At 42.3% G+C, this 15,560-nt stretch overlaps 1 protein-coding gene across 2 annotated transcripts in view; it reads left to right on the forward strand.

The window, feature by feature from the left end:
- Nucleotides 1-15,560, forward strand: part of DOCK5 (dedicator of cytokinesis 5) — a 233,154-nt gene that overhangs the window by 129,605 nt on the left and 87,989 nt on the right. For both annotated transcript variants that reach the window (XM_003823556.6, XM_024929894.4), the window contains exons 14-18: nt 4,966-5,090; nt 7,520-7,618; nt 8,922-8,994; nt 11,780-11,883; nt 13,296-13,479. In XM_003823556.6, the coding sequence (XP_003823604.1) occupies nt 4,966-5,090; nt 7,520-7,618; nt 8,922-8,994; nt 11,780-11,883; nt 13,296-13,479 (585 nt within the window). The remainder of the gene's footprint in view (nt 1-4,965; nt 5,091-7,519; nt 7,619-8,921; nt 8,995-11,779; nt 11,884-13,295; nt 13,480-15,560) is intronic.

Genomic DNA, 15,560 nt, shown 5'->3' on the forward strand with positions numbered 1-15,560 from the left:
TCTCATAAAAGAAGATAGTTTTTTGCTTATTTTGTCCATTACATAGCTATTTTACCCTGATATACATTCATCAACATTCTGGGAAAATGTTTTGTCTTCTTGTTAAGGAAAAAAAAAATTAGTAGTAATATTCTCTACCTGAAGGTTGTTTTACTACTACAACAAGACACAAATCTGAAAAAATAAAGTAGAGAAGTTTATTCTTTGATCAAGGTGACAGCAGGGTTGGCTTCTCCTGAGGCCTTTGAATAAGGTGAGTTTACCTTTTAAATCTGGCTTGTAAAAGAACATTTAGTTTTGTTTTGTTTTGTTTTTTAAGTCAATAGGATTGGTTCATAGGATGCTAAGGGCTACATTGGTTTTAAAATTCATCTAGAATACAGCCAGGCCAGATGGCTCACATCGGTAATCCCAGCACTTTGGGAAGCTGAGGTGGGTGGATCACTTGAGGTCAGGAGTTCAAGACCAGCCTGGCCAACATGGTGAAACCCCATCTCTATTCAAAATACAAAAATCAGCTGGGCGAGTTGACGTGTACCTGTAGTCCCAGTTACTCAGGAGGCTGAGGCAGGAGAATTGCTTGAACCCGGAAGGCGGTGGTTGCAGTGAGCTGAGATTGCACCACCGTGCTCCAGCATGGCGACAGAACAAGACTCCGTCTCAAAAAAAAAAAAAAAAAAAAAATTAGCTGGGAGTGGTGGCGCATGCTTGTAATCCCAGCTACTTGAAAGGCTGAAGCGGGAGCATCACTTGAACCTGGGAGGCAGAGTTTGTAGTGAGGTGAGATCACGCCGCTGCACTCCAGCCTGGGCAACAGAGTAAGACTCCATCTCAAAAAAGAAAAAAAAAATTCATCTAGAACAATGGTTTCCAGTGCTAGTCTGTGGACCAGCTAATCAAGATCTCCTTGAAGATCTCCTTGAAAATACAGATTCCCAGATTTCTAGAGACCGATTCAGAGCTCCCAAGGTGATCTGGTGGTGAGTCAGGTCTGAGAAATTCAGGTCTAGACCCAACTCCCTGGGCTCAGAACTCCTTCCTGTTGTCCCATCACCACGTGAACTCATTCCAGTTGCCTCCTAAACTCTTCCCTGTACCCCCTTGCCCTCTAGCAAGGAGCTTTGACTCTCTTGTCTTCAGCATCACAGGAGTGATTCTGTCCACGCTTTTTCTCTGTTCTCACCTCTGCCAGCCCCACTCCAGCCTCTCAAGAGTAGCTCTCATGAGAGTCACCCATGATCATGGTATCGCTACATCTGATGGGAGTTTTCTAGCCTAGTGATCAGCTCTGACCTCTCAGCAGCATCTGACATTGTTGAAATATTTCCTTCCCTTCTCATTGGTGACCCCTCACTTTTCTCTGCTTCTCCATTTCCCTGGGGCCTCTGCTAGAACCCCTTTGCCACCTTCTCATATTCTGCTTCACCTCTAAATATTGAAGTTCCTTGTTATTTGGTCCTGAGACCCTGTGTGAGTGTGCTTGGGCTGCCATAGCAAAATACCACGGACCGGGTGGCATCAACAACGTTTATTTTCTCACAACAAAGGACAGGGACTGGAAATTCAACATCAAGGTGACAGCAGGGATGGCTTCTTGTGAGGCCTCTCTCCTTGGCTTGCAGATGGCCATCTTCTCCCTTCGTCTTCACTTGGTTGTCCCTCTGTGCATGTCTATGTCTTAATCTCTTCGTATGAGGACACCAGTCATATTGGATTAGGGCCCACCTATATGACCTCATTTTACCTTACTTACTCTTTTAAAGGCCCTATCTCCAAATACAGTCATATTCTGCATTACTAGGGGTTGTGGCTTCAGCATATGAATTTGGGGAGGACACAGTTCTGCCCAGAACAGCCCTCTTTCTGTCTCACCTGTGTTTTCTCCCTAGGGGTATCATCCACTCACTTGGCTTTCATCTGCCTGTCACCTTCAAATCTGTAGCTCCAGCACCAAGACCTCTTTAATGAATTCTAGGACTGTATAGCCAGCTATTTCCTGCCTCAGGACTCCCCTCTTTTTTTTTTTTTTTTTTTTTTTTTTGAGGCAAGGTCTTGCTCTGTAGCCCAGGCTGGAGTACAGTTGTGTGATGATAGCTCACTGTAAGCCTCGATCTGCTAGGCTCAAACAGTCCTCCCACCTCAGCCTCCCAGGTAGCCGGGACTACAAGCATGAGCCACCACATCTGGCTAATTTAAAATTTTTTTTTTTTTGTAGAGATCAAGTTTCATTATGTTGCCCAGGCTAATCTTGAACTCCTGGGCTCAAGCAATCCTCTTGCCTCTGCCTCCCAAAGTGCTGAGATTACAGGCATGAGCCACAACACCCAGCCCCTCCTTGCTTTAATTGGCTAATTCTTACTCAGCATCCCCATTTGGACCTCATAATTCTGTGCATCTAGGCCTGAGGCACCTCTCTTGTGTTTTATCTAAGAAAATAGCACCTCCATCCATTCATCCATCCATCCATCCACCCACCCACCCACCCATCTATCATCCATCCACCCACCCACCCACCCATCCATCATCCATCCACCCACCCATCCACCTACCCATCCACCTACCCATCCAACCGTCCACCTATCCATCCAACCGTCCACCTATCCAACCTCTATCCATCCATGTATCTATCCATCCATCCATCCATCCATCCATCCACCCACCCACCTACCCAACCTCTATCCACCCATCCATCCCTCCCTCCACCCACCCACCCATCCATCCAGCCACCTATCCATCCACTGCACAAGGAAGAAGCCAGAAAGTCACCCTTGATATCTCCCTTTCCTTTACAATTCACATAAATTAGTAGATAAGACCTGTCAGCATTACCTTTGAAAGGACTCTCAAGTCTCTCTCTCCCTTCTCTCCATCTGCATTGTCACTACCCAAATTGGAGCTACGATGACCTCTTCCCTGGACAACTGCCATGGCTTCCTACCTGGTTTTCATGTTTCTGCTCTTTCTTTGCTCGTTTTCTCTTCTCCTTACTGCATCCTGAATGTTCTATTCTGTAAGCACACCTGATCTCATCCCGCTCCTCCCTCGCTGAAAACATCTTACTGACTTTCATTTATGTTGAGGGTAAATATAAAAATTCTTAATTTGCCCACCCGCCTCAGGGGGATCTGGCTTATTTCTGTCTCTACAGCCTCATCTCACACCAGACACCCCCTCACTGTGAGGATGTCAGTCAGGTTGTCTCCTACCTCTGGGCCTTTGCACAGGCCACTCTCCCTGACTGTGCTAACAGCTGAAAGGAAAGATTCCCATACCCTGCATACGAGGTCAGGACCTGGTATTGTTCATTCACAGAGCCTGGCACATTCCTCCATTGCTAATGGTGGGTTTACTTGTGCAGATTATTTGACTGGTGCTTTTCTCTGGCACTAGACTGTAACCTGAGCTGGGGCAAGGCTGGTGAGTGGCTCACCATCGCCACCCAGACACCCAGCACATGCCTGCTGCAGAGTAGGAGCTCAAGCACTTTTTAAAATGAATGTTACCTCCATCACGTGATTATACCATAATTTATTCAACTAATTCCCTGTGCTTGGAAATCGAGACTGTTTCCATGTTTCCACTTTTATAAACACCACAATGAATATCCTTACAGATAAATTATTGCCCACATTTTTAATACTTCGAGACAAATATTACCAGTGGAATTGCTGTATTAAGACTTTTGACACATTTTCAGTTTCTCCATTGACAAAGAGTGTGTCAAGTAAGATTTCAAACTGTGCTGTGTGAATAAGCCCCTTTTTCTTCATCCTCAGCAAGTGATAAGCAGTATCTTATTTTTTTCCAGTTGAGGAAATGATGAAAATGATCAGTGCTCTAAATATGCACTCCTGTTTTCTTGTAGTGTTAAAAGGTTTTGTTTTTTACATTGGGTGGCAGTTTAATATAGTGCAGGTGTTGGAATCATTTTTTCAATACTTTTTTCATCTAGGAGTTTAATATACTTCACATTTATTCCAAGTTTCTTTTATGTACCTCAATAACATTTAATATTTTTCTTCAATATGTGGGCCACACGTTTATTAATTAAAATTTTTTTTTGCTGGGTAACAAAAAAGAAAAAGAGCAGCAGAAAGCATTCTTTCATTGATAAAATCAAGTAAACTGATTTAAAGAAATAAAAAGTACTCTAGGCTGGGCATGGTGGCTCACACCTGTGATCCCAGCACTTTGGGAGGCTGAGGTGGGCAGATTGCTTGAGTCCAGGAGTTTGAGACCAGTCTGGGCAATGTAGTGAGACCCCTTCTCTACAAAAAATACAAAACATTAGCCAGGCGTGGTGATGTGTGCTTGTAATTCCAGCTACTTGGGAGGCTGAGGTGAGAGAATCACTTGAGCCCAAGAGGCCAATGTTGCAGTGAGCCGAGATTGCACCACCGCACTCCAGCCTGGGCAACAGAGCAAGATCATGTATCAAAAAAGAAAAGAAAAACATACTCTATAGGCTTTCAGAAAGAGTGTCTACCTCATCAGGTTGTTCTGTAGATTAACAAGTTAGTCTATAATTGATTACATTAATATATGTAAGACATTTTGACCATTGCCTGGCACAGCATATAATAAGCACTCAATAGACAATTGCCTTCATTATTATCAGATGTATTCAAAATATCACACTCTCCAAGGCACTATTGAAAAACCATCTGCCACTGTAACCTAACAATAGATACTATGTATTTATTATTAGATAGAAATTTTTAATAGAGAAAGAATTACTACTTAATTTTCTGTAAAACCACAGTGCAAAGACATCTTGGTATGCATGGAAAGGTAAAATGAGATAAGCTGAAGACAGCAAATGCATATGAAAGCCTTTTGTCGGATGAGTAGTTCAGTATAAAACCAGACCATTTCGTATTGTCTTTACCTTTTATGTCGTATGACATTCTGAAACTTAGAATGACTTCTCTCAGCAACACTCACAGCATGCTTATCATGTTGCAGGAGATGTTCGGAATGACATTTATGTCACCCTGATCCATGGCGAGTTTGACAAAGGGAAGAAGAAGACGCCAAAGAATGTGGAGGTGACGATGTCTGTGCACGATGAGGAGGGCAAGCTCTTGGAGGTGCGCAGCGTGGCCCAGAAATCCTGCTACCATCACATCCGTCTTTACAATCACGATAGAATTTTGGCCGTATTTTAATTCTTCTTCGCATCAGGATTGGTTTGATTTTTCCTGAGAAAAGAAATATAAAGCCTGTTAAATTTGTGATTAGCAGTGAGCAGTTTCACTAAGGAAGCTATCTAGACTCTTCTAGACTCTTATTTTTATATTTCTCCTGTGCTAAGAAATAGCTCCAGCCACTAATGATTTTATGTGTAAGCTTCCAATGCAGATGTTATTTATCGTTTTCAACTTATTTAGCCACTTTCAAGCTTGATCAGTTCCTCTTAGGCTTGAGCTAAGTGGCCTGGGTGCTCGAATGGCATCAGAAAGCATGTTTACTTCCCTGGGTGAGCAGAACCAAAGGAGATGTGCTCATCAGAGACTGAAACTGGAAGAGCCCTGGGGTAGGCATCCGCTACCACTGCTCTTTAGTTTGTTTGTTTGTTTGTTTTTTTGAGACGGAGTCTCGCTCTGTCGCCCAGGCTGGAGTGCAGTGGCACGATCTCCACTCACTGCAAGCTCCGCCTCCCGGGTGCACCCCATTCTCCAGCCTTAGCCTCCCAAGTAGCTGGGACTACAAGCGCCCACCACCACGCCCAGCTAATTTTTTTGTATTTTTATTAGAGACGGGGTTTCACCATGTTAGCCAGGATGGTCTCGATCTCCTGACCTTGTGATCCGCCTACCTTGGCCTCCCAGAGTGCTGGGATTACAGGCGTGAGCCACTGTGCCCAGCCTACTCTTTAGTTTTAATGAACAGGAAACTGTAAGAAACTTTAAAAGGATGAGTTATTGTCTCTGGGAAACACAGGAGTTAGTGGCAGAGCTGGGAGGGTATCTAAGTATCCTGAATTCCAGTCCAGAGTTCCTCCAACTCTGGCAGCTTTTTCTTTTCTTTTCTTTCTTTTGTTGCTGTTGTTGTTGTTGTTGTTGTTTGATGGAGTCTTGCACTGTCACCCAGGATGAAGTGCAGTGGCACAATCTCTGCCTGCTGCAACCTCTGCCTCCCAGGTTCAAGCAATTCTCCTGCCTCAGCCTCTGGAGAGCTGAGATTACAGGTGCTCGCCACCATGCTCGACTGATTTTTTTATATTTTTAGTAGAGACGGGGTTTCACTATGTTAGCCAGGCTGGTCTCGAACTCCTGACCTCGTGATCTGCCTGCCTCAGCCTCCCAAAGTGCTGGGATTACAGGCATGAGCCACCATGTGCTGCCTGCTTTGCTTTGCTTTACTTTCTTCTTTTCTTTTTTTTTTTTTTTCTCTTTCTTTCCTCTCCCTTCCCTTCTCTCCTCTCCACTCCCCTCCCCCACTTCTCCTCCCCTCCCCCACTTCCCCTCCCCTCCCTTCTCCTCCCCTTCCCCCTCCCCTTCCCTTCTTCTATTTTCCTTTCTTTTCCATTTTCTTTCCTTCTTTTTTTTTTTTAATTAAGACAAGATCTAATGCAGGTATCTGCCAGCTTTCTGCCCACATAAAGAAGTGAGTCCCAATTCTGACATCAAAGAGGATAGGCAGGAGGTGGTCACAGGAGGCTGCATGGCCTCTGCTGAACTCCACCTTTTCTCGTATGAGCCGTAGTTAACTGCTTTGGTAACCAAGGACCAAGCTCTTGATTGACTTGACTCACTGAGTGTCCTGTTGCATAGTTGTTTGAGGCTACAATGAAATACAATTTCATCACTTGCCATGGATGTTATAATCTATTAAGGAAGCAGATAGCTAGGCAGTTTACCAAGGCAAGTCGTATTCTGCATGAGAGGGAGAAACTGAATGCTATGAGCCACTGTATGAAAGTGCTTTATTTGTGCTGTTGATAAGAGCACATGAGCTCATTTCACGTAGACACCTTCTCCTGGTTGGTCATTTCGTTTGATAGTGCCCCACCAAGGCCTGGTTCTACTGAGCTCAGTGGTTCATGACCAGGAAAAGATGCAGCCCTGAGTTGAGTGAATATGCTGTGCCAATACCCTAAGTCCCTAAAACAGAATGTAGACAGGAAAAGAGAAATGCTTTTCTGCAAACAGCGGCGTGTCTGCAGTTGTCACCTAACTTCTCGTCATCGTCATGTTCCCTGAGAGAGAAGAGGAAAGAATCAGAGGAGAATGCATGCCTGGGGAGGGAAGAGAAAATACAAGTTACAGGAAAGAAGAATATTTAGGTGGTGCTGGGTTCCTTAGCTGCTACCAAATTGATATTATAGACCCTTGAATAAAGTGGTGGAAATTCAGTCTTCTCTGTTCTTCATCCCCCAAACTTAATCAGCCGATCAGTGCCAGTGTAGGGCATGTGTGGACGTGTTTGGGGGTGAGGGGCTTGTGCATGGTATATGGGGTCCTCTTACTTTTCTAAACAAAATTATTCCCTTCTAATTTTTTCCTTCCATCTGAAGAAAGCAATTCACCCTGGTGCTGGATATGAAGGCATTTCAGAATACAAATCAGTAGTCTATTACCAAGTCAAGCAGCCCTGTTGGTATGAGACTGTCAAGGTGAGAATGAGTCATTTGTAACCCCTGTTATCTGTTAAACCTCAGTTAGATTCCTATCTTCTGTTTACCCCCAAATTATTGCTACTTTATTTTGAAATTTTTAGATAAGTTGCCTATGGTGTGCAGTAAGAAATGAATCAGTAATTGTAATTCTGTATTAAGAGCATTTATCATTAAGAAACTCAGTGATGTATGAGAATTTGAATAGCAAAGCTTGTGGTTGACGTGATGGATATAATAGACTGCCAAGATGGTACAAAACCAAACAGAAATTTTCACACTGTGCAAACAGTTTCCTAACATTTTTTTATTCTTGGCCTCTCACCAAGTGTTCTGGGCCTCTTTTCAACTTCAATATGTGTATTACACATTCCAAAGTGCTTTTCAGATCAGTCATCTCCTTTGAGCCCCACAAGGGCTCTGCAACTAGAACAAGCAGGTGTTGTAATGCCATCTTTCTGATTAGGTACTGAGGTTCAAAGTTCAGTGACTTCCCAGGATCCTAGAGCTGACTGGTATCAGGGCCCAAACTAGAGTCCACTTCTTCTGAATCCCGGGCTCCATCAGCTCTTTCTGGTTGTCGAAGTCACACGAGTTCTTCATAGAAAAAAAATTTTTTTAATTGCATTCATATATCTCAATTTAGAATTAACCATTTTCAACAGTTTTCTATAGTTCATATGTTTTGAATGATGCTGTTGATACAAATTTATATTGTGCTTTTTAAAACTACTTATCTCAATGCATATAAATTCTTCAGATATGTATTTTAGATACTTGCATAAGGTTCCAAAGTATAATCATGCCATGATTTGACTGCACACCACAAATCTCTGCTCGTTTGAGTGCCCTAAGGCTCTGTTTCTTCTCTCCCCTGTAGATATGTAAGCAGCAGAAAACTGCTTTATAAGCCCTAATTATTAGCTTTCCCCCTCTTTATGGAATAATCGGGTCTTCTAGATCCAATTATTACTATATTTATACACATCTTGCAGTCTGAAAGGTCCTGTGTGGACCTCAAAGTACCAGTATTTCCCCTCTGAAGTATTACTGTTTCTTACTTCAGAAAATGCTAGAAATTCACAGTATCCCTATGCTCAGAATCTATGATAAACAGCAAGATGATCTGAGATTCTTTTGATCTGAAAATAGCTCAGTCTCCTTTAAATGAAACCTATACCAAATCTCACTCTCTAGTAATTTGTGCTGTGGAAAGTATAAAATTGAGCCTAATTCCATGAAATAAACCATGCATGCAAAGTACTGTGTGTCTGTAAACTATTAATTTCTTACTATGACACAGGTATCCATTGCTATAGAAGAAGTCACACGCTGTCATATAAGATTTACCTTCCGACACAGGTCATCTCAGGAAAGTAAGTATTAAGACGTCTATGACATATTTCCACTTAAAAAAAATTTGCTCTGGCTTGACAGCCATCTTGTGAAGCTGGAGAATAAGATATTTGGAAACTAGAGACTTGGCAACTGTATTTTGTAAGTCACTGCTAAGGAAATCAGCATAATGAATTTTGCTGGGCGTGCAAGGTCTGTGTTGTCACTCTATATTAGGATTTCCTCAAAATGTGTTTTGTGAACACTAATATTCTCAAAGACAGCAGTCCTCAATCTTTGGCACCAGAGACTGGTTTTGTGAAAGCCAGTTTTTCCAAGGACCAGGGGTGGGGTGATGGTTTCAGGGTAATTCAAGCACATTACATTTATTGTTTTCTTTATTCTTATTACATTGTAATATATAATGAAATAATTATACAACTCACTGTAATGTAGAATCAGTGGGAGCCCTGAGCTTGTTTTCCTGCAACGAGACAGTTCAGATCATCAGGCATTAGATTTCCACAAGGAATGTGCAACCTAGATCCCTTGCATGCACAGGTCACAATAGGGTTCGGCTCCTGTGAGAATCTAACGCTGCTGCTGATCCAACAGGAGGCGGAGCTCAGGTGGTAATGCGAGCAGTGGGGAGCAGCTGTGAAGACAGATGAAGCTTTGCTTGCTCCTCCGCTTACCTCCTGCTGTGTAGCCCAGTTCCTAACAGGCCACAGAGTGGTACGGGTTTATGGCCTGGGGTTTGAGGTCCCCTGCTCTAAGATGCTACTAGATGCTCTATAACAAAAAGTGTTGTATTTCACAATCAAATAGGTATAGGAAAGGCTATATATACATTGTATCTCCCTCCTAGACGTTCACAATGCGTGTTGCCATGTTGCAGTAGCAAGAAAACTCTTTAGTCACTTGTCTCCCCAAATTATCATTTTTCTCATGAAAAAACTCTTTCAAGTCTTAGGTCACAGTTCTTGAAATGGCTACACTAAAGTGTAAGCAGAGAAGAAAATTGATTGTTTTCAGATTGATCACAAAATTTCTGGAATCGTCTTATTCTCATTTCACACTGCATAAAAATGTAACCCCTCCTTCCAAAAATGCATGTGTTGAACACCATCTACACAACAGGCTGCAGGCGAGGCACTGGTCTATGACAGCCAGCTGGACACTCCCACTCAGAGTCTTTGTGGTCTGGTTAGGAAGATGAACGAAAAAGTGGGTGGTTATGTACGGAATAGTGTGATATGTACATTACAAGGGGCAAAGACTTGTAATGGATGCGTAGCACAGCACCTTACCCAGTCTGGGGGATTTATGCATATGACTTCCTACATCTTAGCTGAGACTTGAAGGTGAGTAGAAATTAGCCCAGTGAAGGGTGATGGGAGAAGTGTGTTTGGAGAACCAAATGAACTCAGTATGGCTAAAGCAGGACCAGTGGAGCAATAATAGTATCAGGTTGAATCGTGTGAAATTGGCATTTTTTAGGTCTAAATGGCCAAATATCAGCCATTTCATATGGTTCTGCATAATAACTAACAATTGTCAATTAACAACAAAGATCAAGTTTGTATGAAGTATTATGTGAAGCTATATTTGTACATGGTCCTGTTTAGTATCCACAAGAATATAATAAGGTACATTCTACTTTTATCTACATTTATACACAAAGAAACTAAGGCATGGAGAGGTTAGGCACTTGCCTGTGGTCACAAGGCTAGCATATGACCAGGCTAGGTTAGCACCCAGACAATCTGATTCTAGCTGGGCTGGAGCCGGATCATGAAGGCTGAAGATGTTTTTCAACCATGTTAAGGAGGTGCAATTCAAGGGTGGTTTCTGGTTTTGAGGTTTTGGGAGGGGTTGGTCTATGTTCATAACAGCTTTACCCATAGTACTCCAACACTAGAATAGCCTAAATCCCCATCAATAGGAGAATGGATAAACAAATTGAGGTATGATCATACAATGGATGACTACTCCACCACTGTGGGGACCCAAGAGGCACAGCAGACCACAGAGCCATGCCTATGATAAAAACAGGCCACAGGTTACCCTACTCAGAGCCACTGAAGCAGGGGACCCAGTGAGTTCAGAGACTGGCTCCGAAGACCAAGAGAGAGGTGCTCTGCCTCCTCATGAAGCTGCACCCTCCTCCCGGCTGCCACAGGGCATGCAGATCTTCTTTCCTGGCACTGGAGCTGGTATTCTGGGGAGGAAGGGGAAAGAAACTTTGGGCAGCACCATAAACCCTAGAGTAGAATAAATATCTTGCAGAGCCTGTTTTAGAGCAACATAAATTGAGATCTCTCATTCAAGTGTTTTGAAGCAGCGTGGTTGACATGATTGGATTGGACTTTGGAAACGTCATTCCAACATAGAGAATGTGTTTGGTGGGAGAGCCTAGAAACAGAGAGATGCGCTGGGAAGGTCTTGTAGAAATAAAGAGAAGAGGTGAGTGTGGCCTGAAGTCAGGAAGGACAGCAAGATGGAGAGAGAAGAGACAGGCTCCAGAGCTATTTAGGACATGGAGTTGACGTGGGGTGGAGTTGGTGTCAACACCCACATTTCTGATTTGGATGACTGGGCAGATGCTAGTCTCATTTATTAGGGGATGTAGGAAGAGGAGAGCATACTTGGGGGTGCCAGGCAGTTTCAGTGGCACATGGTACGTGGCTTATTGCAATTTGCTCAGTTGTGCTTATTAGAATATGGTTGAACGCCACACCCCCGAGCAAAATGTGAAATCGTGTCATAGCTATCGCCTCCTGGTGTCTTTCTGCACTGCTCAGACATGTCTTTCTGCTTTTTCAGCCAGAGATAAATCGGAGCGAGCATTTGGGGTGGCCTTCGTGAAGCTGATGAACCCGGATGGCACCACTCTGCAGGATGGGAGGCACGATCTGGTGGTTTATAAGGTGGTGCTAACAGAAAATGGCTGAGAAAAATACTCCCTTTCAAATGGGCATTTAAGACTCCTTTCATATTTATTTGTGCAAACATCAGAAACCTTTCTAGAGCTTTCTGTACTTGCCCATTAACATCTAGAAACCCGGAGGGCTCTGGGCCCTCCAGCTTTGTGGTTTTCCACCTGCTTTCTGGAGAGAGTGAGTTGCATTATTACTGAGTCTTCTAAGGAGGCTCTCACCTCCTTAGACCTCTCACAGGAGAGGTCCTGTGAATGGTGTTCCCTAGCAGTGAATGGTAAGGGGTCGGCCTCTCATGATCTGCTCTTTGCATCATCCTGCATGGCATGTGGACAGGTGCACTGTTGGGCTTCAGTAGTGTGTGGTGGATATGGTTTTCCCATCACCATGAGCCACATACTATTTCTGTGCTCTGGGGGCCTTATTTCCTTCCCTGAAAGTTTTGTCTTTGTTCTTGCCTTCCAACTGATGCTGAGCTCCCACTTCTACTGAGATTTTAGAGTATAAAGTAGATGCTAGAAGATCTCATTTAGCCAACAATATCTGGGGATTTCCCCACAGTTGGCTGCTCTTTTGAGATGCATCTACCTGAGGAATATTTTTCTTAACATCTTAGTTTATGAATCATTTTGGAAGGGATGGCAAGCTAATTCTTCTTCCATCAACCCAATAAAGTATAATTGTCCCCATTTTTTAATTACACTTCAAGTTTTAGGGTACATGTGCACAACGTGCAGGTTTGTTACAGATGTATACATGTGCCATGTTGGTGTGCTGCACCCATTAACTTGTCATTTAACATTAGGTATATCTCCTAATGCTATCCCGCCCCCCTCCCCGCCCCCGCCACAACAGGCCCTAGTGTGTGATGTTCCCCTTCCTGTGTCCATGTGTTCTCATTGTTCAGTTCCCACCTATGAGTGAGAACATGCGGTGTTTGGTTTTTTGTCCTTGCGATAGTTTGCTGAGAATGATGGTTTCCAGCTTCATCCATGTCCCTACAAAGGACATGAACTCATCCTTTTTTATGGATGCCTAGTATTCCATGGTGTATATGTGCCATATTTTCTTAATCCAGTCTATCATTGTTGGAATTGTCCCCATTTAGAGACTGAAGAAAATGAAATTTAACCTTATTCTGAAATATGTGTATTTACTCTAACAGAGACTAGGATATTCTGGTTTCTAGTTCACAACTTATTCTGTTTCCATTCAATCATGAAATTATTTCTGGGCTCAATGTTTACAGAAAGATATCAGAGTATCTCAGAGGTGGAAGGGATCTTCAGGATAATTTGATAAGTCCACGCTTCTCATGCTGAAAATGCATGATAGAAATTGTTTTTATTTGCATATAAGAGATTTTGGCCATCATTTGGTGTTCCTAACATGCTTCCTTTTAGGGTGACAACAAAAAAATGGAAGATGCTAAATTCTACCTGACCCTGCCTGGGACCAAGATGGAGATGGAAGAAAAAGAGCTTCAAGCATCCAAAAACCTGGTCACCTTCACCCCAAGCAAGGATAGCACTAAAGACAGCTTTCAGATTGCCACCCTCATCTGCTCCACAAAGCTCACCCAGAATGGTAGGAGTGGTGAATACACTGACACAAATAAGCTTCTTGCTCAGCCTTTCTGGGCTCCTTGGTTAGGCTCACAGGGCTGGACTATATGGGGCTGGGTCTTATTAGGTAGGATGTTGGCCAATTGGATTCTGCTGTCTGCTTTTCAAGTGGTATTCTGGGTAGTGCTGATCACATTGCACAGCCTCTTCTGAAGTTTCATTGTCCACTTTAGAGCAGGATGAAAAACATTTTAGTATTTAATATCATAAAACCTATAAATGCATTTATTAACAGCAACTGTAAAATTCAAAAGCCGTATGTTCCCTGATAGTGCATTCTGTGTAGTATGTGCAGGAAGAGATGTTGGTAGTAAGAGGAGGAGCTTGGCAAAGAAATATAATCAGTTTCCTGTCCAAACAGGTATGGCAGGGCTTCCTGTTTGAGTTCTGTCTTTCCCTCCTATATTCTCTTCTTTCCCATTTTTTTCCAAGCAGTCAGGGATTTTCCGTAAATTCCGCTGAATAGTTCAAAGAGGGGTTCATTTGGTTTTTCCTTCAAATCTCTGATATCAATTTTAACCTCTCTTGTGTAGATTATGACATATGATAGCCAATATCAACTTCTTATTTATTTAACTTAAGTAATGTGTAAGGAACCCTACTGGATGTAGTAAACCAAGAATGAGCTGCCTAGGGGACTTGCGCTAGAAATTCTGTCTCCTATATGCTGTGTAGAGACTGTTGCCTTTGACCTTGTAGACAGTTTGAGTGAGGTACAGGCAAGAGCTCTGCCTTAAGGGGTGCCAAGATAGACAAAAAAGGGTAGTTATAGGGTAAACCCAGGGATCAGATCCCTGATCTTTAGAAGGGCTCAGTGTTAGGTTTGTTTCAACAAGTCGTGGTTGACAAAAAGATAAGGATTGTATTTCAACTTGGACAAGTGGCTAGACTCCACAGAGTGAAGTTTAGGGCTAATCCGTATGTGCAAGTAGAAGCATCCTCACCAAAAATGAAGCCAGAAACATAAAAGACGTGTCAAAACCGTCAGCAACATACCCCATGTTATGGACAAAGTCAATCTATTAACAATGAACTGCTGGTAGGTTAATGTGTACAACATTTATGGAAGATAATTTAGAAGGCATATCAAGGAGTTTAACTGTCTTCAGACCCTTTGAGCCTGTGATTTGATTCCTGGAAGTTGAACTTAAGTAAACAATGAGAGATGTACACGAAGATTTATGTACAAGGATGTTGTTTCCCTATTATTTGTAACAGGGAAATACTGGAAACAACCCAAATGTCTGATAGTCAGGGTCAGTTTAACCATGTTTTATAATATAATTAAGTGATGAAATATATGCAGCTGCTAAATATGGTATTTCAAAACGTAGTGAAGGACACGGTGAACTTTTTAACACTATATACAGTATGATCCCAGTTTTATTTAAGTATATGTGAGCAACCTGCAGGCAGATTGCCTGGCTTCAAATCCCAGCTCTGCCATTTACTAGCTGTTTCATCTTGGGCAAGTGACTTGATATCTCTGTGAATTGGTTTCCTTGTCTTTAAAATGGGAGCAATAATAGTATCTATTTCAAAGAATACAGTAAATTAAAATACGTAAAAACAAAATCACATTCGATCTATATAGTGAACACTATAATGTCAGCTATCACGATCATCATCACTATTTGTACACAGAAAACAACGAATAGGACTAACCCAAAGTTTGATAATTCTTGTTTTCTTTATTCTTTTTGGTATTTTCCAAATTTTTAACTATGAAATGTCAAAATGTTATTTTTTAAACTAAGTATGGTAGTATACTATATAAAGCATTAATGTTCTTTTAAAACTATCAAGGGATATTTGAGAGGGATAACACTTATTGAACATCTAGTAGATTATCCTTTCTGGACTACAGATCAAAGAAGAATAAAGAAAACAAGAATAAAAGTTTGTGAAATTAACTAGTAATGAAAAGCAAAAGGAATTTCTGTTAGAGATAACCATATTGTTACACTGTTTGTTATCTCCCTGTCAAAAATGTAGGGTTTCCTGACAACGTGCAGTTCTCAATGTAGACCCTTCGTTTGCTGA

This window comes from Pan paniscus, chromosome 7, assembly GCF_029289425.2.
Source record: "Pan paniscus chromosome 7, NHGRI_mPanPan1-v2.0_pri, whole genome shotgun sequence".
NCBI classification, from domain to species: domain Eukaryota; kingdom Metazoa; phylum Chordata; class Mammalia; order Primates; family Hominidae; genus Pan; species Pan paniscus.